The sequence below is a fragment of the Pelodiscus sinensis genome, chromosome 5 (genome assembly GCF_052426305.1).
Source record: "Pelodiscus sinensis isolate ZL-2025 chromosome 5, ASM5242630v1, whole genome shotgun sequence".
In the NCBI taxonomy this organism is placed as follows: Eukaryota; Metazoa; Chordata; order Testudines; family Trionychidae; genus Pelodiscus; species Pelodiscus sinensis.
The window spans coordinates 41,587,699-41,611,193 of record NC_143056.1 but is presented as its reverse complement, the minus strand read 5'-3'; the positions used below and the strand labels follow the sequence as shown (position 1 = coordinate 41,611,193).

Here is a 23,495-nt window from a genome sequence, read left to right as displayed (position 1 = left end):
CCTGGGGGTTACAGTGGATGAGAAGCTGGATATGAGTCAACAGTGTGCCCTTGTAGCTAAGAAGGTAAATGGCATATTAGGTTGCATTAAGAGGAGCATTGCCAGCAGATCCAGAGATGTCATTATTCCCCTTTATTCGGCTCTGGTGGGGCCACATCTGGAGTATTGTGTCCAGTTCTGGGCCCCCCACTACAAAAAGGATGTGGATGCACTGGAGAGGGTCCAGCGGAGGGCAACCAAAATGATTAGGGGGCTGGAGCATATGACTTATGAGGAGAGGCTGAGGGAGTTGGGTCTGTTTAGTCTGGAGAAGCAAAGAGTGAGGGGGGATATGATAGCAGCCTTCAACTTCCTGAAGGGAGGTTCCAAAGAGGATGGAGAGAGGCTGTTCTCAGTAGTGACAGATGGCAGAACAAGGAGCAATGGTCTCAAGTTGTGGTGGGAGAGGTCCAGATTGGATATTAGGAAAAACTATTTCACTAGGAGGGTGGTGAAGCACTGGAATGGGTTACCTAGGAAGTAGTGGAGTCTCCATCCCTAGAGGTGTTTAAGCCCCGGCTTGACAAAGCCCTGGCCGGGTTGATTTACTTGGGATTGGCCCTGCCTGGAGCAGGGGGCTGGACTTGATGACCTTCTGGTGTCTCTTCCAGTTCTATGATAAGGGGATGGTTTGAGAACATGATCTTGGTAACTAATTGACCATTCATTATCAGTGGGAAATAGGTCAATAGAGTTACTATAGAGAACTTTCTGGGTGTCTGGCTGGTGAGTCTTGCCCACATGCTCAGGGTTTAGCTGATCGCCATATTTGGGGTCGGGAAGGAATTTTCCTCCAGGGTAGATTGGCAGAGACCCTGGAGGTTTTTCGCCTTCCTCTGTAGCATGGGGCACAGATCACAGCTGGAGGATTCTCTGCATCTTGGGGCCTTCAAAGTACTTGAAGGCTTCAATATCTGAGACATAGGTGAGAGGATTATTCTAAGAGGGGTGGGTGAGATTCTGTGGCCTGCACTGTGCAGGGGGTCAGACTAGATGATCATAATGGACCCTTCTGACCTTAAAGTCTATGAGTATGAGGCAGTTGTGACCTGGGTTAGGGGACTAGGATGCAGAGGTTTGGGTTGTGACCTGGGGCAGGGGTGCAGGATCTGGTTGCAGGAAGGGAGCACATGGTTTGGGTTATGTGGGGTAGGGAGCCAAAGGGTTGGGGTGCCAGAGGCAGGCTCTGGCTGGGAGACTTGCTTGACTCCCAGCCAGCAGCCTTCTCAAGCAGATACCCTGCCTGCCTCACACTGGCTGTAGGGAGCCATGAGGTTTTTGGCCTGAAGGGAGAGCACTTCACAAGCTGCCTGTTGACAACAGGTAGCTCCCATTGGCTGGAAACCAGCCAATGATATTGTGTTGGGGGCATGGACAGCAAATGAAACCTCTTTCCCCTCCCCAGGGCTCACAAAAGATATTCAAACAGAGACTCCCAACAACTGTTTTTCTCAGTAACATACAGGGGCAGGCAGGGAGTCTTCCTGAGGCTCCCCACTGCATCTGGTCCACAGAGGGTATTTTGCTCAGGCTGATGTGTGTGTGGGCAGGGGTGGGGGGGGAAGGAAGAGGTGAACCTTTAAATTGTGTCCCTCACTCCCAGCACGCAACAGTTATCTCTGGCAGAAACTCCTAGCCCTACCATTTAATCACAGTACAGAAGCTCTGGGCTCTCCCCACAGGCTGGTAGGCAGAGAATGGGGAGAGAGTTGTGAGGTTCCACAAGCTGTACTTTAACTGTAAGATCCACATACAACTCACAAGCCATGGTTTGGTCACCCTGGCAAAATGCGTGGGCAGACAGCACTTTTTACTTACCAATGGCATAGAGTTGGCGCATGCCTGTCATCCTGTAACCTGCTCACAACAGTTAATATGCAGCATAGATGGACCCTCTAAGATTGATCCATCGTTCTGAATACCAGAGAATGCTTTTCTTCCCATGCTTTTCTTCCTGTTGTTACTTTATTCATGAACTTCTCCAGGGTTCATGAATACTTTAAGGCATTATGGAATAGCTGCCCATATTTTCCCATAATGCAGCAATAAATCTGGTTAGATAGTATAGTAGGGAGGGATGCACAATTTAGGTTATATTACACAAGAGCTGCTGTGTGGACATAACCCTTTTTGTTGTACCCAAGTCAAATACAATTGTAGTGTGAATAGGCCTTAGTTCAGGACATTATCATTATTTGCTGCCCCTCACATATTAATATTTTATTGTGACTCTGACTTGCTGTTTCCAATTTCTGACATCTAGACAGAGGTAGGTTATGAATCTCTCGCTGACTGTATGGCCCAATGGGTAGCTAGTATAATTATAAATCTTTAGTCACTTAATGTCATCACAATCAGCACACACTGTAAATACAATTATAAGCTGTTACCCCTTCCAAACAAAACCAATACCTTTCTAGTTGGTCAATCCAAACACTTACTTTAATGACTTATGGGGTCCTCCCCATCTCTAGCAACCATCAGCATGCATGCATTTAGGTTGGACATTAGGAAAAACATCCTGTCAGGGTGTTAAACACTGGAATAAACAGCCTAGGGAGATAGTGGAATCTCCATTACTAAAGATATTTAAGAGCAGGCTGAATAGAAATATATCAGGGAAATGGTGCTTGTTCCTGCCATGAGGGTAGGGGACTGTATTTGATGACCTCTTGAGGTCCCTTCCAGTTCTGGTATTCTCTGATTTACTAAAACTACAGACATCTCAAGCTTTCTGCAGAAGCTGAAATTCAACATGTCTTCCACTTTCTGAAGCTCAGAAAGACCGGATTGTAGCAATACAGGATCTAGTCATTGCCTGACCATTAGTTTCTAGAGAATTACAGAAATCAGAGATGCAAAAGGCCAACTTAACTCCCATCTTGTCCATCCTATGAAATGAACCAAAGCAAATTGGTTTACTGCAGTCTAACCCTTAGGGATTTGTCTACACTTAAAAGTAGCTGCAGTAATGCTTTAAACTGAAAGTGCGACCATGGCACAAATGCTGGGAGAGATTACTCAGCTCTCTTTATAAACCATCTCCATGAGGGGAATAGTTGGGAGTGCCGTAGCCTCTACACATTGGCACTTTACAGTGCTGTGACTTGGTGTGCTCAGCAGGTGTATTTTTCACACCCTTGAGTCAGAAAGTTACGGTGGTATAAAGTGCCAGTGTAGACTTAGCCTAGTTTTCAACATTTGCTAAGTAGGTGGACTTTTGCTGCTGTCCTTAAAAACTTTTTGCGTTTAAACCTATGCTGTGGATGATTAAAAATAGAATGTCTCCCCGTCCATCCAGGGGGGACAAGTGTTATCATCTGCCTCTTAAACATGACATAGTCCCTTAAAAAGATCATTGGTAACATTTACCTTCTACTAGGAAAGAGCAGCTTTTAGACACTTTCCCAATTGCTAACAGGGATACTATGACTGGAATGCTCAAGACCTAAGCAAAGATCTGGAACAGTGCAGTTCAAAGCAAGTAGTGGATTCATTATGAACTCTTAGACCTCAAACTCTAACTTAGGCCTTTATAGACGAGAGCAAGAATTTTGCCCTTTAGATTCTGCTAAATGTGCTCTCTGATTTTTTTTGGGGGGGTCTATTCATATGCCAGACTTTTAGTTTTGTGCAGCCACACTAAAGCATTTATTCATATCACCCTCTGTTCCTCCAAGATTATGTGTGAGAAAATGTTAAATACAGTAAGCTCCTTATTCATCCATTTGCAGGAGTGCACTGATATTATGTATTACTGTTGAGCAAGACATACAAAGAAAGTTAGTTCCTGGTCTGAAAAGTTTGTTCTCCAATTAATAAATTGATCCAAAATAAACAAACAGATATCTTCCCCAATCAGAAGAGACAGAAAATCCATATTGGAGTTGAACTTCGCCAAAAAGCATTGAAGATGGCACCTCTCTCATACAGCTCCCCAAAAAAACCCACAAGCACCATATAAAACCAACTGGTCCTGCAGCTCTATGCAGGGTTCCTTTTTCACTGCTCATGGATGGCACAGTTAACACATCCAAGAGAACCCTGAATGAAACAACAGCATTAACAACAAAGAAAAATAACTAAATGGGAAGAAAGAAAAAAACCTTTCAAGAGAGATAGAGATCTTTAATTTAAAAACAGAGTAAGTGTATTCATGGGGAAAGAGTGACAAAATACCCTTGGGATACAGCGTTGCCCTCAAACAATTAAAATTGCATTAAAAAGCAGATAGGAAGGTCTGAGTCCTAAAGAAGATGGGCACAGAAGCTTGTGTTTTCCTTATTTTGTTTCAATACAATTACCTTTTGGGCAATAGCGATAGTCACTGATTAATTTCTTTTTTAGGTACTTCATTTACAAATTCATTGTTTCTGCTTGTAAGCCATTTTCCTCATGCTGCTCCTTAAAGGAGCCATCAGGAACAGCAGAGACCACATTCTGCAGACAACCAGAGGGACAGATTCTGACAGAATGGGGTCTGCAGGTCACACACAGAGGGGTCATAGGGAAGAGACCTGAACAGAAATCAGTATGTATCCAGGGAAGTCTGGCCCTCATTATTGTGCTTTAAAACCGGAAGTATTTCAAAGAGCTCAGTCCTACTTATGAGATGAGCGTCTGCTGTAAGGTCAGGACTCCAGGTGACACAACAAGCCTTCTGCAAAGCATGTTTAGGGCACTCTCTGGTTTCTGAGAGCTGCAGATGTGGCCCCATATTAAAATCACTGAGCACAGATGCTCATTCAAACTTGGGCATGATCAGTAGTGCACTTCAATTGGGCTTTGTAAATCCAATAATTTACTTTAACATAAAACAACCCTAACCTTCCCTTTGCTAGAACCTTCTATCTAATAAACTCAAATGGTATGTCTACACCACATTCCTCTTTCGAAAGGTTTTCAAAAGAAAACTTTCTTTCGTAATAACCACATCTAAACAGCGTTTCTTTTTTCGAAATAGTGCCCAGACGTGATTATGCAAATGAAACACGGGAAATTCAAATCCACGCTTCATTTGCATTCTTCTCTCGAAAGAGGAATGCGGTGTAGACATACCCAAAGTGCTTTAGCAAGCTTTAATGAATAGTGTGTCAAAATCTCTGTGATGGGGTATTTTTGCAGATGGGGAAACTAAGGTACAGAAAAAACATTATTTGCCCATCATCCCACAGCAATTTCATGACAGAGCTGGAAACAGAAGTGAGTCCCAGCCCTGTGTTCTGGTCACACAAACATCCTTCCTCCCCTCACCATTTAGCAATAAAGATCACAACCATTCTGCTGCAGTCCACAACTCCCTCCCGCATTGGATGGGGTGCCATGTGGTCATCTGAGCAACATGCCCAATCTAGGAAGTTACCAGTACAGTCCAAGCCAATGGCCCAAGTGTGGTCTCCAGATCTCAGCTGTCTGTATTCAGCCTGTGCCACTTGACTTCATCCTCCTCCTGGTGGTAACAGTTTTCAGAGGTTGCATCCCATTGTGTCTCTTCCTTGGGCTCATCTAAAAAGCTCTGACCCGCAGCCAGCACCTGCCTGATGGTCACATTAATGCGAGAAGTCTGCAAATACTTGGTGCAGATCTGCCAGTCTTCTTCAGAGCAGTGCTCAATAACCGAGCAGTCAGAAAGGTCTGAAGGAAACGCTTGCTCCAGGCAAAAGGGCAAAGTTGTCCCCTCTGGGTTGGGAAGGACCCGTGGAACAGCATGGTACAGCAGACGGCTGAAGCCAGACATTACCATGATGTCCCCACTGTGCATGAACATGGCTGTCGGGGCTTCATCACGCTTCAGGCCCCCTAGCAAAAATATGGAGGACTGTCCAAAACTAGGAAATATGAAAGGTTGTGGGATTGTAGGAGAAGGAAAGAAGAGAGAAGACACAGAAGGGAAGCCCAGTTAGTGAAAGAATAATTATGTGCAGAAACAGGTGTATTTTAATCAGCTAAATTCCTCCTTATAAGCCAGATGGGCCCTTTGTTACAACTTTATGTTTAGTGCACATAAAACAGACCAAACATGCTCTGGTTTAGGTTGGGCAGGAGCTCTGCTGATGGATTTCATTCCTGCCCTTCAGCATTCCTCTGCCATTCATCTATTCCAAGATCTGCTGATTGCTCCTCAATCTTGAGGAGCAGCACCCACTATAGTTCAAATCTTGTGACATTTTCATGCACAGCTCTGCTTATGCACCTCACTCCTGACCTATGGCATCCCTACTCTTCCAATTTCTAGAAGTGAAAAGTTACAAACATACAATTTGCCACTGAGTTTCACTGGTCTCCTGTAACTTTAAGCTGGTATACAGAAAGATGCATTCAACAGAATCTGGATGGATGTGCTGGCCACGAGCCTTCCCTTGGCTCACCTGAATGATAAGAGAGGCTGGGAATGGTCCAGCTCAGACTCATCCACATGAATTCCCAGTGAAGAATCAAAGTGATAGTAGTTCAGGATCCCTGCCTCAGCTTGAAAGTTCTGGAACCCACAGGCAGCAGCCACTTGCTTTGCCAAAAATGCTAGGTCGGAGGGGAAAGGAGTGCAGTGATCGGCTGAGTACTTCTGGAAAAGGGAGAGCACACAGAAAAGAAATGCTTCGGAAAAGCAGAACTCAAGAGCAGTAAAACCAATTTTAAAAAACATTCAGTGAAAACTCAGAGGTTTATTTTATAGCTTTTTCCATGCTAGTGCCAGGTTGACAGTTGGAGAGTGGTCACACATGGGCAGCAGCAGGGGAAATTTTCCTCACACCCTGCTCTGGATGAATACCCTTTAAGGAAATGAAATACAGGCAGTCCCCGAGTTACGCGGATCCGACTTATGTGGCGGGACGCCCAGATGCGCCGCGGTCCGCCGCACCCGTCCTCCGGGGCGAGAAAAGTTGCTCCCTGTCTCCCTGGTCTGCAGGGAGACAGGGAGCGAAGCCTTGGAGCACGCCCACAGCGGGACAGCCCGGGCGCGCTAGAGCTGTCCCCCTGCGGGCGTGCTCCGCGGCTTTGCTCCCCGTCTCCCGACCAGCAGACCAGGGAGATGGGGAGCAAAGCCTCAGAGCACGCCCGCAGTGTGACAGCCGCGGCGTGCCTGGACTGTCCCGCTGCCCGCGTGCTCTGCGGCTTTGCTCCGCGTCTCCCAGGTCAGCAGACCAGGGAGACGGAGCAAAGCCGTGGAGGACTTGGGCGGTCCCGCCACCCCCGTCTCCCTGGTCTGCTGGGGGGCGGAGGGGTGCAGCTAGTGCCCCCCCAGCAGACCAGGCTTTTCTTGCCTACCCCTGGGGTAGAGCAGCTGGGGGCTGCCGGGTTGGTCCCACAGCGCCGCTCCGGACCAACCCGGCAGCACCCCAGCTGCTCTGCCCCAGGCGTCCTGATTCAGCCGCTGCTGGTCAGTTTCAGCAGCAGCTGACTTGGGGACGCCTGGGTTTCTTAAGTTGAATCTGTATGTAAGTCAGAACTGGCGTCCAGATTCAGCCGCGGTTGAAACTGATCAGTTTCAGCAGCGGCTGACGCCAGTTCCGACTTACATACAGATTCAACTTAAGAACAAACCTACAGTCCCTATCTTGTACGTAACCCGGGGACTGCCTGTAAACTAAGGCTCAGTGGCCCATTCAATTCTGTATCTTTGCTGAGACTGCCACTAGATCTGCATGATAATTAGTGTCATATGACATTGTGGTTTGGATAGTAGAACTGAGATCACTAGGCACTACACTCAGACCCTCAACATTTCACATGGTCCAGCTCAGCTGTCAGAAAGGACCTACTTGGTCATAACTTCAGGTTGCCAACTTAGAGCTGAAAGACGCAGTGTATCCCATCACCAAAGTCCTGAGCCAACTAGTTCTGATTATTTTTGTTCAAAGAGAAGACAAGCAAACAAAAACTGCAACCCCACCACTTCCACTTTTCCCTTCCCCACTGAATAGCTCCAACTGGGGAGACCGAGAGCAGCTGCATTTTCATTAAGATTGTTCAGTAATAGGTTCACTCGGTACTGATAAGACTGCAGGTAATTTGGCTAAGTGTATCTGTTGCATGCTGATAGACTGTGCTCTTTCTCTGCTCTGCATTCCTCTCCCAGCCACCCTCAGATTGAGAGTCTGATTAGAAAAGCCATTTTTGTCTGAGATCTTCAGTAGCAGCATGATTCCTGCTGGCTTATGAGGCCTTGTTGTAGCTTCAGGCTTGAAGTTTACAGCTACCCCAGCAACAGTCTCTTCCTGCCATATTCCCAACCCTCAAACAGGCAACAGATTTAGGGCAAATCTACACTAGAAACTATGGCTTGTCTCATGAAGATGCTCTATGTTGACGAGAGAGAGCTCTTCTATTGGCATAATGCTGGTGTGGATAGTGCTTAGGTTACTGCAACTTTTGTCACTTGCAATGTAAGTTCTATCAACTTATGCTGTAGTGTACACCTACCCTCAAAAGTAGCCCACTTTCACAAGCCCACGATCAAGAGATAAGCTCCACTCTTGCGTCCAATTACCAAGTTACAGTATTTCAAAAGGCCACCTGGTTTCAGTGAAGAGGAGATGCTTTGAACAGAGGCTCAGGCCAGACATGCCCCACTGCACACCTCCCAAAGGAAATGACACATGGCCCCACCCATCTCTCATTAAACCCCCAACACAAACATAGGATTTCAACTCCCATGAAGTCAAGCCTTGGCTTAAGACCCTCCTTTCAGACAAGAGCCTTGTGGGCCATATGGATTTCTTTGCCATTGCATTATGGAATGTCCTTTTCTCCTCCCTTTCTGGCAAAACTGCACCCTTCATTCAGAGCAAGCAGGAAAAAAAAAGACAAAAGGGTGATTCCCCTCAAATACCTTAGTATTCCAGTTATAATGGTAACCTAAGGTCACCCAACGTAGCTTCTCCAGTAAACTTCTAGGCTCCCTTTTACTGGAACCTTTGTTCCTGAAAGACAAAATTTAGAAAGACAATAGAATGGACATTAGATTATTTCCTTGACTTCTCTGCCCCTGCTACATATAGAAATGGGAGACAGTCACCTATACAGTAGCACATTAAACACCTCATAGTCGATCTTTTATTTACAATATACAAGTCTTTTTGTTGGTGAGTCTGCTCTGAAATTTCAATTTATGCCATTTATTCAAAATTTAGGGTCCTGGTACAAACTGCCCTCATTGTACTTTCAATATAGGAACTACAGAGTTTATCACTGTAGGAAGAGATTTAGAAGATAGAGCAAAATTTAAATATGTAGAGTTTGGCTAAACCACAGCACATGTGGGGAGGGAACATCACAGCCTATGAACATCTGAAAAGGAGAAAGAATTATTTGGGCAACACAAGGAGTATAACTAATTATTTAGGGCAACACAGGAAATACTTAGACTCAACTAGAGGACAGTGAGATGAATTAGGTTGTGTAACAGTTACCAAAGAGGATACTCCTAAGAAAGACTACCAAGTCACAGTGGCACCCCAGTTCTGGGCTTTTCGATGGCACTGTTGACTAGATTTTAACAAGCAACTTTTATTCTAAATTGAACACAGAAATATAAAAAGCCAAGACTTCAGAAATAAAAAGCCTGGAATCCTTCATTTACCCTTGAATAAGCTACAGCATGGATAGCAGCAAGACAAGTTTCCATTACAGCACTCTGACAATGTGCCTTAAGAGGGCTCAGCTCTTGGGGCAAAAGGGGAATTGCATTACAATAAAACATTTCTAGATGGCAGTGCCTTCCTCCTACTGAACCCCAGGACAAGACAGAAAGCAATTTCCTGACGCAGTTCTGAAGACATGAGGAGAAAGCATTTTGCCTTCTTAATTGGGCTAGAGTGGCTCTCCATCTCTTCAATACAGCAGGGCCACTTTTGTTCCCTTGATAAAACGTTAAGCACGTCTTCTAGAAGGGAGAGAGAATGGGCAGGTTTGTGCACAAGACAGAACACAAAAGCAAACTGGTTACAGGAAGCATCTCATGGTTATGGAGCCCTTAGAATCAAAACAAGATTAGAAGGGTAAGACACAAGACTAGAAGGCTCAAAAGGTTCAAGGAATGGGCCGTGGAGCCTTTCATCTATACAACACCCATTGCCAGATTGGAATTGTGAGGTGGGCTGCCTGGCAGGCTCAGAGAGTTTGCTAAGAGGCTATTCACCTCTAGAGCACTGCCTCCATTCTAAGAGTTAGAGCAGGGGTTGGCAACCTGAGGCATGCAAGACAATTTTCTGTGGCACATGGGGCAGGAGCTCAGCCCCTCCCCCCGCCACACAGCAGGGAGCCTGTGCTGCAGCTCCAGCCTCAGCCATGCAGCTGCATGCTGGAGCACCAGCTCCGACTTCCTGCCGGAGAAGGATGGAGGCACGTTCCTGGAGCTGTCCTTGCCTGGCCTGGGCGTGCAGCTCCCAGAAGCTAAGGGTTTAACACCTCCCCTCTTGCACTACAGGCTTTGCCTCCTGCTTTGGGAGGGCGTAGGGGCAGGACAGATTGGGGATGGGCAGTCAATCACACGTGAGTGCTGGGGCCTGGGCTGCGCCGCACTACTCCCCCGTGAGGTGAGGAGGCCCTTCCCCTGAGCCCTGCTGGAGCTGCAGGTGAGGGGCGAGCCCTGGGCAAAGGGCTGGGCCAGGCAGGGAAGTAACTGTCACCTCCCTGGCTCCTCCCCACCCTAGTGTTGTTCCTGGGGGCTGCAAGTCCCAGAGCTGCTGCACTGCTGGTGAGTGCACTAAGGGGAACAGGGAGATGGGGGTTGGAGGGGAGGATGTGAGAGGGCAGGGGCTGCGATGTGTGGGGATGCGGCAATGCAAGAAATAGAAAGGGGACAGCTCAGTGGTTTGAGCATTGGCCTGCTAAACCCAGGGTTGTGAGTTCAAACCTAGAGAAGGCCATTTAGGGATCTGGGGCCAAAAAAAAAATCTGTTAGGGATGGTACTTGGTCCTGCTGTGATGGCAGGGGACGGGACGGGACTGAACTGGACGACCTTTCAAAGTCCCTTCCAGTTCTTTAAAAAAAAAAAAAAAATTTCCTTTGCAGAAGCTGCACTTTCCTTTACTCCCGGCTCTTTTGCCTTCTTCCCTCCCCTCCCCCCACATCACAGCACAATCCTCCTTGCACCTTATCATTGTGTGTGAATGAGAATTTCCACCCGTTTGCACAATAATCAAACAGCCACAAGGGTTTTGATGTGCAGCTATTTGGCTACATTCACATCCTCTCACCTTTTCTGCATTACTCCTCCAACACCCTCCTGCCCCCAAACTCCCACTTATACCCACACCCTCTCGTGCCACCAAACTCCCTTCTAGACCCTGCCCTCCCCCATCCCTATCCCACACACTTAACCTCTCATTTTGTCCCCATCTCAGAGCCGAAGCGAGATCCCAAAATTCACTAAGCCTGGAACCTCAGAAAAGTAAATGTGACCTAAGGGAAGGTCCCTTGGAGCTGGAGTGCCAGAGGAGTGAGGTGTGTCAGTAGGGGGCCACATCCAGGAGGGCTGGGGGGTTTTGGAAGAGTTTTTTTGCTTCCCACTTGTGTGGTCTCAGAGGGTATGTCTAGACTACACCTCTCTGTCAACAGAGAGATGTAGATTAGGCACGTCAAAATTGCTAACAAAGCAGGGATTTAAATATCCCGTGCTTCATTAGCATAAACATGGCTGCCACTTTTTTCCCCAAAACTGAGCTTTCAAAAAAACAGCAGTCTAGACACGGATCTGTTGAAAATAAACCCCTTTTCGACAAACCCTGTAAACCTCATTTTATGAGGAATGCAGAATTTGTCAAAAAAGGGTTTATTTTCAACAGATCCACATCTAGACTGCCGTTTTTTCCCCCAAAAAAGCTCCATTTCAAAAAAAAGCTGTGGCCATGTTTATGCTAATGAAGCACGGGATATTTAAATCCTGCTTTGTTAGCAATTTTGACGTGCCTAATCTACATCTCTGTTGACAGAGAGGTATAGTCTAATTGTACCCCAACTGATTTTTCTGTGGGTCAGTAGCCCTGGCCCAAAAAAAGTTCCATATCTCTGCCATAAAGAAAGAAAACAATACAAAAGGTTTTAATGAACATAGATTAACATTTTACTTTATTTAAAACAAAGTTTGATAAACTAATGAAAAAGTTAAAACGCTTAATCTGTTTAATAATTTAAATGGAACCATTCTCCCTGTCTGCAGCACTAGCAAAATAGTTTGGGCGTAATTAGCAGTGAGTTTCCATTAGCAACTGGTGGTTTGTGGAAAGGTTTGCACTGAGCCAGAGATGGTCCACGGGGTGCGCGGTGGAGAGAATGGCATGGCACTTATAAATCTTGGCAGACCACTTTGGAAAGGTTGTTAACCCGTGGGTTAGAGCATCAGTTCTCAAACAACTGAGTTGGGACCCCACGGTGGGTTGCAACCCCATTTTAATGGGGTCACCAGGGCTGGCTTAGACATACTGGGGCATGACCAAAACTGAGGTCCCGCTAGATTGTTAAATTTCAATTAATCAGCTGATCAAGCAGTCGATGTACTCAATTAGTTGATAAGGGCAGCGCTCACTATCCCGCTGTGCCTCTGCCTTTGAAACGTACAAGAGCTTATGCAGGATCCTAACGTTGGCGCCTCTCCCTCTGAAATGTACAAGAGCAGCCTGCGGCTCTTGTACATTTCAAAGGAAGAGACGCAGCAGAGAACGCGTGCAGGGTCCTGACTGCTGGACGCCTAGACTTATCAGGTAGTTGACTGGTTGCTTCTATCCCTAGGCCCCACCATCCAGTGCCAAAGATGAAGCCTACTGGCTTCAGCCCCAGGTGCTGTGGCTCAGATTACAGATCCAATGCCTGGAGCTGAAGCTTTTGGACTCTGTGTCTCCCTCCCTTCCCCAGGCACCAGGGTTCAGGCTTCAGTATCTCTCCTGGGGCTGTACAGTAATTCTTCTTGTCAAAAGAGGGTTACAATGCAATGGAATTTGAGAACCTCTCATCTAGAGAGACTTGGATTCACTGTAGTACAGCCCCTGAGCTCTAGAGTGAGAATGGAGAGAAGATGGTTACCCTACCTACACTCCTGTCATCATTCTAATGGATTCATAGCAGACTGAAACTGGAAGATCCTGCTCCCTGGGCTGGAAGAATGAGGCTTATCAAAGGCGGACGCGCATGCGCACGCGCACACGCACACACCAAACAGCGCAAAGATCTTTAAGATGTTCAAGTCCATAATACTGTATGAAACTCTTCTTTGTGCACAATACAGGCAGTCCCCGGGTTACGTACAAGATAGGGACTGTAGGTTTGTTCTTAAGTTGAATCTGTATGTAAGTCGGAACTGGCGTCCAGATTCAGCCGCTGCTGAAACTGATCAGTTTCAACAGTGGCTGAATCTGGATGCCAGTTCCGACTGACTTACAGATTCAACTTAAGAACCCCAGGCATCCCCAAGTCAGCTGCTGCTGAAACTGATCAGCGGCTGAGTCCAGGAAGCCCGGGGCAGGGGCTTCCTGTAGTCAGCCACTGGTCATTTTCAGCAGCTGCTGACTTGGGGACACCTGGGGCAGAGCAGCTGGGGTGCTGCTGGGTTGGTCCAGTGGCGCCCAGAGCGGCACTACGGGACCAACCGGCAGCGCCCCAGCTGCTGTACCACAGGCGTCCGGAGCAAAGCCACGGAGCACGGGGGCAGCGGGACAGCCCAGACGCGCCGTGGCTATCCTGCTGCCCTCGGGCTCCGTGGCTTTGCTCTGCTTTGCTCCCCGTCCCCCTGGTCTGCAGACCAGGGGGACGGGGAGCAAAGCGGCGGAACATATGGGCAGCGGGACAGCCCAGACGCACCGTGGCTATCCTGCTGCCCTCGGGCTCCGCGGCTTTGCTCTGCTCTGCTCCCCCTCCCCCTGGTCTGCAGACCAGGGGGAGGGGGAGCAGAGCAGAGCAGAGCAGAGCAGAGCAGAGCAGAGCAGCGGAATGGGCGGCCAGCTGACACAGCCCAGACGCGTCTGGGCTGTCAGCTGGCCGCGTGCTCCGCTCTGCTCCACCTGGTCTGCAGACCAGGGGGAGGGGGAGCAGAGTAGAGCAGAGCGGCGGAACGCGCGGCCAGCTGACAGCCCAGAAGTGTCTGGGCTGTCAGCTGGTCGCGCGTTCCGCCGCTCTGCTCCCCCTCCCCCTGGTCTGCAGACCAGGGGGAGGGGGAGCAGAGCGGAGCACGCGGCCAGCTGACAGCCCAGACGCGTCTGGGCTGTCAGCTGGCCGGGCGTTCCGCCGCTTTGCTTCCTCTCCCTGGTCTGCTGGAGACCAGGGAGAGGAAGTGCCCCGTTCGTAACTGCGGATCCGACATAAGTCGGATCCGCGTAACTCGGGGACTGCCTGTATTCTGCCAATGTCACCCTCTGAAAATGTATTAGACTCAGACTTCAAGGCCAAAATGGACAATAATGGCTATCTAGTCTGACCTCTTGCACATTGCAGGCTACGGAACCTTGCCCACCCACTCCTATAATAGACCCCTAATCTCTGGCTTGAGTTACTGAAGTTGTTCGAATCATGATTTTAACACTTTACATTACTCAGAATCCACTATTTACTCTAGTTTAAACCTGTGTATTATCTATGTCCCACACTGCACACGATGCCATTCTAATCTGGCAGGAAATTTCACTAGGCAGGTGCCAAACCCATCTGGTTTTATTTGGTAATCTAAGGTTATTCTAACAGTCATGACTCACCTGAGGCGCTCCTGGCTCTGCCCCCACAAATCAATGGTCTCCTCAGCACCCATATGCATATCCAGATTGCACACATTGGGCTTTTGGGGGTATACCTTCAGACACTGCTTTGCCCAGTGGCGCTGACAGCCCGGAAGAAAGGGGTTTGGGATGAAAATAAAGCCTGGCCATGCAATCAAAAAGAAAAAAGAAAGAGTATGGTTAAGTGTCCATCCATTTTTTTAAATCCTTAGCATTGGAGGGACACTGAGAAATTCTTATGTGCTCCAATACTGACTCTATGCAAGGGCAGGTGAAGTCTGTTGCCGAAATGCCAGACAAACAAATCCCATACCCAATAGGCTTATTCTGCCCAAAGTAAAGGATTGTAGACACTAAGGCTTCTGGGAGAAAGATTCAGCAGTAGAGACTGACAGGCATTAACTTTGGTGTGAGGAAAAAGGTTACAGGAGAACAGGGTGCACAAAAATCGATTGAAAGCTGGCTCCCCATGAGCACTGGCTCCCGCCCTCGTCTGCATTGCTGTCTCTGATATAGAGGCAGCTGTGCGATCGGGGGAGGGCAGCCCTACATGCCATGCTCCCCCACGCTGCTGTCTCCCGGAGAGTTACAACATTAACAAAAATAAGCACATTTTAACCTCCCTGTAGCCTAGCCCTTATTTTCTATTGAACCCCTCTTCAGACAGTCGAAGGCTGATATCAAATCTCCCCCACCCCACTCTTCTCTTCTGCAGACTAACTAGGTCTAGTTCCCTTGGTTTCTCCTCATAAGTCATGTGCTCCAGCCCCCTGATCATTTTTGTTGCCTTCCACTGGATTCTCCCCAGTTTGTCCACATCCTTCCTGTAATGGGAGGCCCAAAACTGTATGCAATAATCCAGATGTGACCTCACCAGCAAACAGAAGGGAACAATCACTTCCCTTAATCTACTGGCAATGCTCACACTAATGCAACCCAATTTGCCATTAGCCTTCTTGGCAACAAGAGCAGACTGCTGACTCATATCCAGCTTCTTGCCCATTGTAATCCCCAGGTCCTTTTCTGCAGAACTGTCACTCAACCAGTTGATCTCCAGCCTGTAGGAGTGCATGGAATTCTTCTATCCTAAGTGCAGGACTTTGCACTTGTTGAATCTCATCAGATTTCCTTTTGGCCCAATCCCCCAATTTGTCTAGGTCACTCTGGATCTTTTCCCTACCCTCTAGTGTTTCTATCTCTCCCCACAGCTTAGTGTCATCTGTGAACTTGCTGAGAGTGCAATCCATCCCACCATCCAAATCATTTATGAAGACGTTGAACAACACCGGACTCCACAGCACTCCACTTGATACTGGCTGCTATCTACACATCAAGCCATTGTTGATCACTACCCATTGAGTCTAACGATCTAGCCAGCTTTCCACCCACATTATATTCCATTTATTCAAGCCATACTTCTTTAACTTGCTGGCAAGAATACTGTGGGAGACCATAGCAAAAGCTTTGCTAAATCACAGAACACTACAACTGGAAGGGACCTCAAGAGGTTATCGAGTCCAATCCAGTCCCCTGCCCTCATGGCAGGACCAAGCACCATTTAGACCATCCCTGAGAGATGCCTATCTAACGTGCTCTTAAATATCTCCAGTGATGGAGATTCCACGACTCTTCCCTAGGCAATTTATTCCAGTGTTTAACCACTCTGACAGTTAGGAAGTTTTTCCTAATGTCCAACCTAACCTCCTTTGCTGCAGTTTAAGCCCATTGCTTCTTGTCCTATCCTCAGAAGCTAAGAACAATTTGTCTCCCTCCTCGTGACACCCTTTTAGATACTTGAAAACTGTTATCAAGTCCCCTCTCAGTCTTCTCCTTTCCAAATTAAGAAGCTTGATTATTTCAGTCTTCTCTCATAGCTCATATTCTCTAGACCTTTAATCATTCTTGATGCTCTTCTCTGGACCTTCTCTAATTTCTCCACATCTTTCTTGAAATGTGGTGCCCAGAACTAGACACAATACTCCAACTGAGGCCTAAACCCAAGGTGTATCACATCCACTGCGTTTGCCATATCGACAGTCAGTTATCTCATTATAGAAGACAATTAGGTGGTCAGGCATGTCCTGCCCTTTGCGAATCCATGTTAACTGTTCCTAATCACTTTCCTCTCCTCCAAGTATTATTCCTTTAAGATCTGCTCCATGATTTTTCCAGGGACTGAGGTGAAGCTGAGTCATCTGTAGTTCTCCAGATTCTCCTCCTCCTGTTTTTTTTTTTTTTTTTAAAAGATGGGCACTACATTCACCTTTTTCCAGTCGTTCAGGGCCTTTCCTGATCATCACCACGAGTTTTCAAAGATAATGGCCAACGGCTCTGCAATCACATCAACCAACTCTCTCATTATTCTCAAGTGCATTAGAGCCAATACTATGGACTTGTGCATGTCTAGCTTTTCTAAATAGTCCTTAACTAGGGATGTTAGTTATTAGGGATGTAAGCAACTAGCGATGCGACTAGTCACTTCCCCCTCCTTGCTGCCTCTATCAGAGAGAGGCAGCAAGGGCGGGGAAGCAAGAGCTGGTGCTGGGTGAAGCCGGCTTAAAAGTGGAAGGTAGGGGGAGGTAGAGGCACAGCGGGAAATGGCATAGTGGGGACTGAAGTAGTCTCTGCTCACGCTGCTTCTGCTGTGATTCTGTTTTTTAAATGTACAAGAGCCCCACTGGGGACTCAGCTGGCAGCGTGGGGAAGGAGGAGGTGGGTCCGTGAGAGCCGATACGTGTGAGGAGTTGGCTTGAAAGCTGGCTCTCTGTGCATACTGACTCCAGCCTCCTCCCCTCACCCTCTGCACTACTGCTTTTCTATCAGAGACAGGAGCCAAGGGGTGAGGGCACCAGCTCCCGCTCCCTCTCTCGCAGCTTCTGCTACAGAGGCTGATACAGAGATAGCGGGGTGGAGGAATGCATTTAGTTGACAAGATTACCTGACAAGCCTTAGCTTAACCTGTTCTTTTGCTACTGAGGGCTGCTCATCTCTTGCCCACACTGTGCTGCCTAGTGCAACAGTCTGAGAGCTGACTTGGTCAGTGAAGACTGAGGCAAAAATAAGCATGGGGTGCTTCAATTTTTTCCACTCCATCTACCACACAATGGGGAAAGGCAATCTAGTAAGGGCACCTTCTTCTTGCTGCTGACACCTTCTTCTTGCTGCTGCTTCTTGTTAACACTCTTCTTACAGTAACATCAGCCTGTTCTCACAATGGAGACACAATGTGAATGGATGTAGTGTCTGGGACTCTTGGGTCATATCTAGGGATGTGAACGACTAGTTGACTATCCGATAAGCAAATGCTTATTGGATAGTCAACACAGTAGTCGACCAGTCGTCCCCTGCCGCCCCTTGCTGCCTCTATCAGAAAGAGGAAGCAAGAAGATGTGGGGAAGAGGCAGGGATGCTTCAAAGTAGCAGCACCGCATGGAGCCCGGTGCCAGACTCTGGGCTCCATGCGGCACTGCCACTTTGAAATGCCACGTGCAATTCCCAGCTGGCGCTGGGCTGCATCTGGAGTTTCAAAGTGGCAGCACAGCATGGAGCCCAGGCCCAGCTGACCACAGGCTCGATGTGGCACTGCCACTTTGAAACAGCATGGGGAACACGGCACAGATCCCCACTGGCCCCATGCTCCCCACAACGCTATCGCCTTTCAAGTGTAGCAACATCCCTGGGGTTGTTGCATCGACTATTTGATTAGCCAATGAATCTAAATTTAACATCCCATGTCATATCCCCAACTATGCCCTGTGAAACTACAGGCCAGTCACTTCACTTCAGTTTACCCAGAGTACAATAAGGCTAGTGCTGATTTTATAGGTACATTACAGCATTTTGTTAAACCTGTCACTTTGAGACACCCAGGTGAAAGATGCTAGGGAAGGATACAATATTTATATTTTGGGCCCAAGGATCTTTATGCCATACTGCGTATCTCTTAATCAATTTGTATTTAATTTTAATAAAGTTTTCTGTGTCAAACAAAAAGAGACACAACTGAATGTAATATTCACAAGACCCCATGAGATGACTGGGGTTCGTCCTACTAATATTAAATTTCTAGTAGATTGTTCCAAGAACCATCTGGCTTGGATATCTCAATTTCAAAATGATTGCCTGGCTTCAAATCAAATAAGTTAGTAAAGCTGCAATTCTAGTTTTCAAGAAATAGCCACCTATAGTTACATTAAAATGGTGTTTTATAAAGCTCATGTCACAGGTGACACACATCTAAGAGAAATAGCCGAAGAAAACTTTTATTATTAGGCTCTGCAGTCTATTAGTCTCTATTGAATTCCTGGAAAAGTCTGTCTCCCTAATCCTCCCCAATAGCTTCAAATGGATATGGAATTCCCTTTCTCTTACTCTGCTCAACTGTTGTCAATTGTTTGCTGTCCATGATTTAACATTAGCAACACTTGATGACTGCATTTCAGTGACAGGTGAAGTTATTCCTGGAGCATTTGAAATTTGAGACAGAAAGCACTAGGGAAATGTAAGAATCATCACAGGCTATGTCACGGGACTCCCATTCTCAAGATGGAAGGTGGGGTTGGTACAGCTCAAAAAAATCCAGCAACCTCAGTTTACTCTTCTGTTTCTCCGTTCATGTGTACCTACCCTCAAAACCCCAAATTAGTTCCACTTCCTCCTATTAGCGATGTCAGATAGCGGGTAATAGAATAGTCGACTAACTGCATGAATTCTTAGAGCCAATTCTTAGAGCCAGGCCCGGTCTCACCACAGATAGAGGCTGCTCTGGCAGCAGCCCCTGTCTGCAGGGAGCTTGGACTCCCCATGGACAGGGGCTACTGCCAGAGCAGCTTCTGACTGTGGCCAGCCTGGGTTGCTGTGGACAGGGGCTCCTGCAGCAAAGCAGCCTCTGCTCATGGTGGGCCCAGGCTCACTGTGAACAGAGGCTACTCCGCAGCCCACGGAGCAGCCCATCTCTTGCAAGTCTGGGCCCACTGCAGGCAGGGGCTGCTGCCACCAAGTAGCCTTCCCTGTCCTCCTCTGCTGTGCTGTTGCTTCCCTCAGAGGCAGCAGCGTGGGGTGGGAGGCAGATGGCATTGTGGAGCTGGTGCTGGAGGAATTGGCTTTAAGCTGGCTCCCCGCAACTGATTCCTGCTTCCCCCGCCCTTTGCTGCCTTTGATACAGAGGAAGAAGAGGGGGGTGGGAAACACGAGTAGTCGACTAGATTAACCGATAAGTCTAGGCTTATCAGTTAATCGACTAGTTGACTACTTGTTCACATCCCCACATCCCCACCTCCTACATGCGGACTACAACTTATATCATTCATGGACAAACCCATATAAATTCCTCACCAAGGGCAAGTTAAGAGTATAGGGCGGGGAAAACAAAAGAGGGAGACAAATAAAGCAGAGGTGGCAAGGCCACATTTTGTCTTGCTTGAAGTCAGACGCAGTTACCTGGGTAGCCATCCAGGCCATAGGCTTTCCACTGGCTAACTGGCTGCAGTCCTGCTCTGTAGGCATCTTGATCGCTCACTGAAGAAATGCTTAGTTCAGAGCTTACTACCTGGCAGAAGAGAAGCAGAAGTCAGACAACTGAGCAGTGTAAAGATTTGACACCTCTCCACATACAGACAGATGAAGTTTATCTGATGAATATTCAGCTAAGTTAAAATAGGAGCATGGGAATCCTTCCTGCTATGTGTAAGTCAGGAAGGCCTTCTATTGCATTACATATGACTATGCTGTAGTGCAGGGCTACTGAACTTTGGATGTCCTGGGGGCCACAATGGTAAGTTGCAGCCCTTGGCACGTGCTCTAAGTGTGGTTGCATATACATGCAAATAGCTTCTTTTACACAATGTTCCCTCTCTGGGGTCTAGAAACGCTGACATCCTGTATCCCTCTGTTCCAGCCAGCCCGTCCACTTGCATCTTTCAATGCTCACCCTGCCCGGGAGACACCTCGCCGTTGTGGAGCGTATTCCTAGTCGAGGCCATGTTCAAAGGATCCCACCCACAGCCTGTGTGCTGAGCCCCGCGTAAACCCAAACAGCACTGTGAGCTGCAAACAAACGGGCTGTAGGTCTCATGTGGCCCACACGTTGAGTAGCCCTGCTGTAGTGTATCAGTGTCTTTGGAATCTAGTGGTAGTGATGCTACCAGGGAACCAGTCCCTTGGTGAACTAGCAGAAGCATAAGTCAAATTGTTAAACTGAGCGGCATGAGTGCAAGACAAATCAAACAAAAGGGAAACCCCTCCTTAAAGGAGTAGGGGTAGCAAATTAGAATGACATGTGGCCAGAAAGAACACTTGTGTTCACTTATTCATAGACTACTACCTCATGCTGGTAGAGACATGAGCTCCACTAGATAGTAATGCACAGCATTTATAGAACACTTCCCACCATCAATACACTTCCCACCTTCAGAACATTTTCCAAATATTTGGCACTCATCACAATGTCTTTGGATGTAGGTGAATATTGCCTGTTTTCCACACAAGGGGAAACTAAGAGATGTGAAATGACTTGACCAAGGTTACACAGTCAGAACCAGAACTGGTAGTAGAGAAATGTGTGGTCTGAGCTCAGGATCAGTTCTTTTTCTTGTATCAGAATTAACAGCTACAAAGTTAAGTGTAGTTAGCACTTCATTTGGATTGTTTCACTGATCATGTTCTCTCTCAGTTCAATTGACTCTACAATTAATGCAGTATAAATGCTTAGGTAGAGCGTCTGTCTCTTTGCTCACTCTCTCTATTTACAATCTTCTGAAAAAAAGGACAAATCTCTCTCTACCTGCAAGATAGATGAACATTTTGTTTTAGCGACATCTTAAATTATATGGAAAACAGTATAATTGTTTTCAGCTAGAGTTGAAAACAGCCCTGAATTCAGAGTTGTATTTGGCTCAGCTAAAGCTGAGTGATATTTATCAGGTGATGCTAAATCCTTGGCATCTAAGAATTTCCTGCACCTAACCATTTTTACTCATTTGCTCATCACTCAACAAATGAGTTTTGTTACTGCAAACCACGAATGTCATCAGCTCAGACTCCTGTCTGTGGAACGTGCATGAGAAGATTCTTTCCTCAGACATAACCATCAAACTTCCCTGCTTCTGCCTCTAAAGGCTACTACTGCACTAGCTCTGCCCTTTATTCAGAATAAAGGAAACTGTTCCTGTGACTAAATCCTACATACACCGAATCAGGTAAATAAGCCTCAAATTAAAACAGCCTGCAGACATCTCACTACACCAGAGAACTCATCTATTTGAAGAAGTTTATTGGCAATGTTGGGACCAGGAAAACAAGGCCTGGTCAACGTTATGCTAAGGAAAGTTAGCAAAGGCTAATTACGGAGGCCTCTGGGTATTTTTGACCAGAAGCAGAAATGTGGTTCAAACAGAGGCGCACCCTCCATGCTGGCTTAGGTTATAAAGGTAAAATGAGTGATAAATTATATATTTGTACCTACTGTAAGTAGAATGGCTTGCTTTGGGAACTGGTCAGTAACTCCCTGTTTTTGTTCCTCTTCGCTAATCTTACCTCCCTATTTTTGCCCTTTGTTTGTACCCGACTCCTTTGTCCCCTTGTTCCTGGTACCTGCCTTTTGTGATTGATAAGAAAGTTACTGATGCATTATGAAGCGCTTTTGGCCACAATGTATATAGTTGGCTAAGATATGCATAGATATTAAAAGTTTCTAGAAAGGGGGGTAAGTGGCTTGGGTGAAGAGCTTATGACGCGATGGAACTGTCTTTATAAGCCTACCTGTTACTAAAATCGGGGCTGGTTCTCTTGGGAGACGGGCCGCTCTCTATTGTTGTGTGCACTCATCAATAAAGAGCTTGTGATTGAACTTTCCTGGTGTTGCCTGTCTCTTTGCGGTCAGACAACGAACCGAGCTGTCTGGGTTAGAGTCCCTGACAGCAATCAAAAGGAATAATATCTGGGCCAGTCTGTCTGGCCTTTAGCACTCCTCATTGAAGAAAAACCCCACGTGTTTTAGCTGGGGTAGGAAATATATCCACCCCACTGATGGTAGGAACAGAACAGAGCTATAGAAATGGATCAGATACCTGTGATGCTTTCAATAGTTAAGTGCTTAGAATTTCCCAAAGGGCTGCAGCCCTAGAAGACACATAGCGTGTGGATATAAGGGAGCCTCGGGCCTCCAACCCAAAAGGAAAAGATGTTGTTCGAGCCTTTGTGCAACACTGAACAGATAAGTGTGCGCCAAGGTGCTGTGTTATCGGTAGCTTCTCGTTGCAATAAGCATTATTACAAATCTTCTCAATGTTAATGGCGCAGAAAACCGAAACGCGGCCGAAGCAAACGAAATGCAGGGCTGTCATCGTGCCCCTTATTCCCCCCGGCGGCATCATTTAATATCGGGAGAAATGGCTATTCCGCAACAGCCTTTCGGAGGGCAGCATCTGTCACAAAGAAATGCAGCGGCAGAAAGCGCAGAGCCCCTGCGGGTGACAGGCCCATTCGAACCTGAACTGCGACGAGCGAGGGAGGAAGGGACTGGAGCGGCTCAAGAAAGGGCCGCGAGAGCGGCGGCCGCTGCCCAGGAACTGACCCCGCGTTGCCCCTCCCCTCCGCGGTTACCTGGTCCCCCGGGGAGGAGAAATCAATCACTCCCGGCAAGTCGGGCCCGCCCCGCAGGTCCCGCCGCCGATAGAAGCGGAAGAGGCGGCGGAAAGCGTCTTCTCCCCCCTCCCGCGCCAGGGCAGCAGCAGCCGCCGCCATCTTGGCCATAG

General features: G+C 47.4%; 1 protein-coding gene across 1 annotated transcript; it reads right to left on the bottom strand.

The window, feature by feature from the left end:
- Window positions 1-4,146: 4,146 nt before the first annotated feature.
- Window positions 4,147-23,493, bottom strand: ALKBH1 (alkB homolog 1, histone H2A dioxygenase). The gene is made up of 6 exons (XM_006115992.4): window positions 23,344-23,493; window positions 20,182-20,290; window positions 14,722-14,884; window positions 8,870-8,960; window positions 6,408-6,601; window positions 4,147-5,867 (listed from the first exon to the last, which is right to left on the bottom strand). Exons 1-6 carry the CDS (start codon window positions 23,491-23,493, stop codon window positions 5,444-5,446), a joined length of 1,131 nt encoding a protein of 376 aa, XP_006116054.4. The 3' UTR covers window positions 4,147-5,443.
- Window positions 23,494-23,495: the final 2 nt, after the last annotated feature.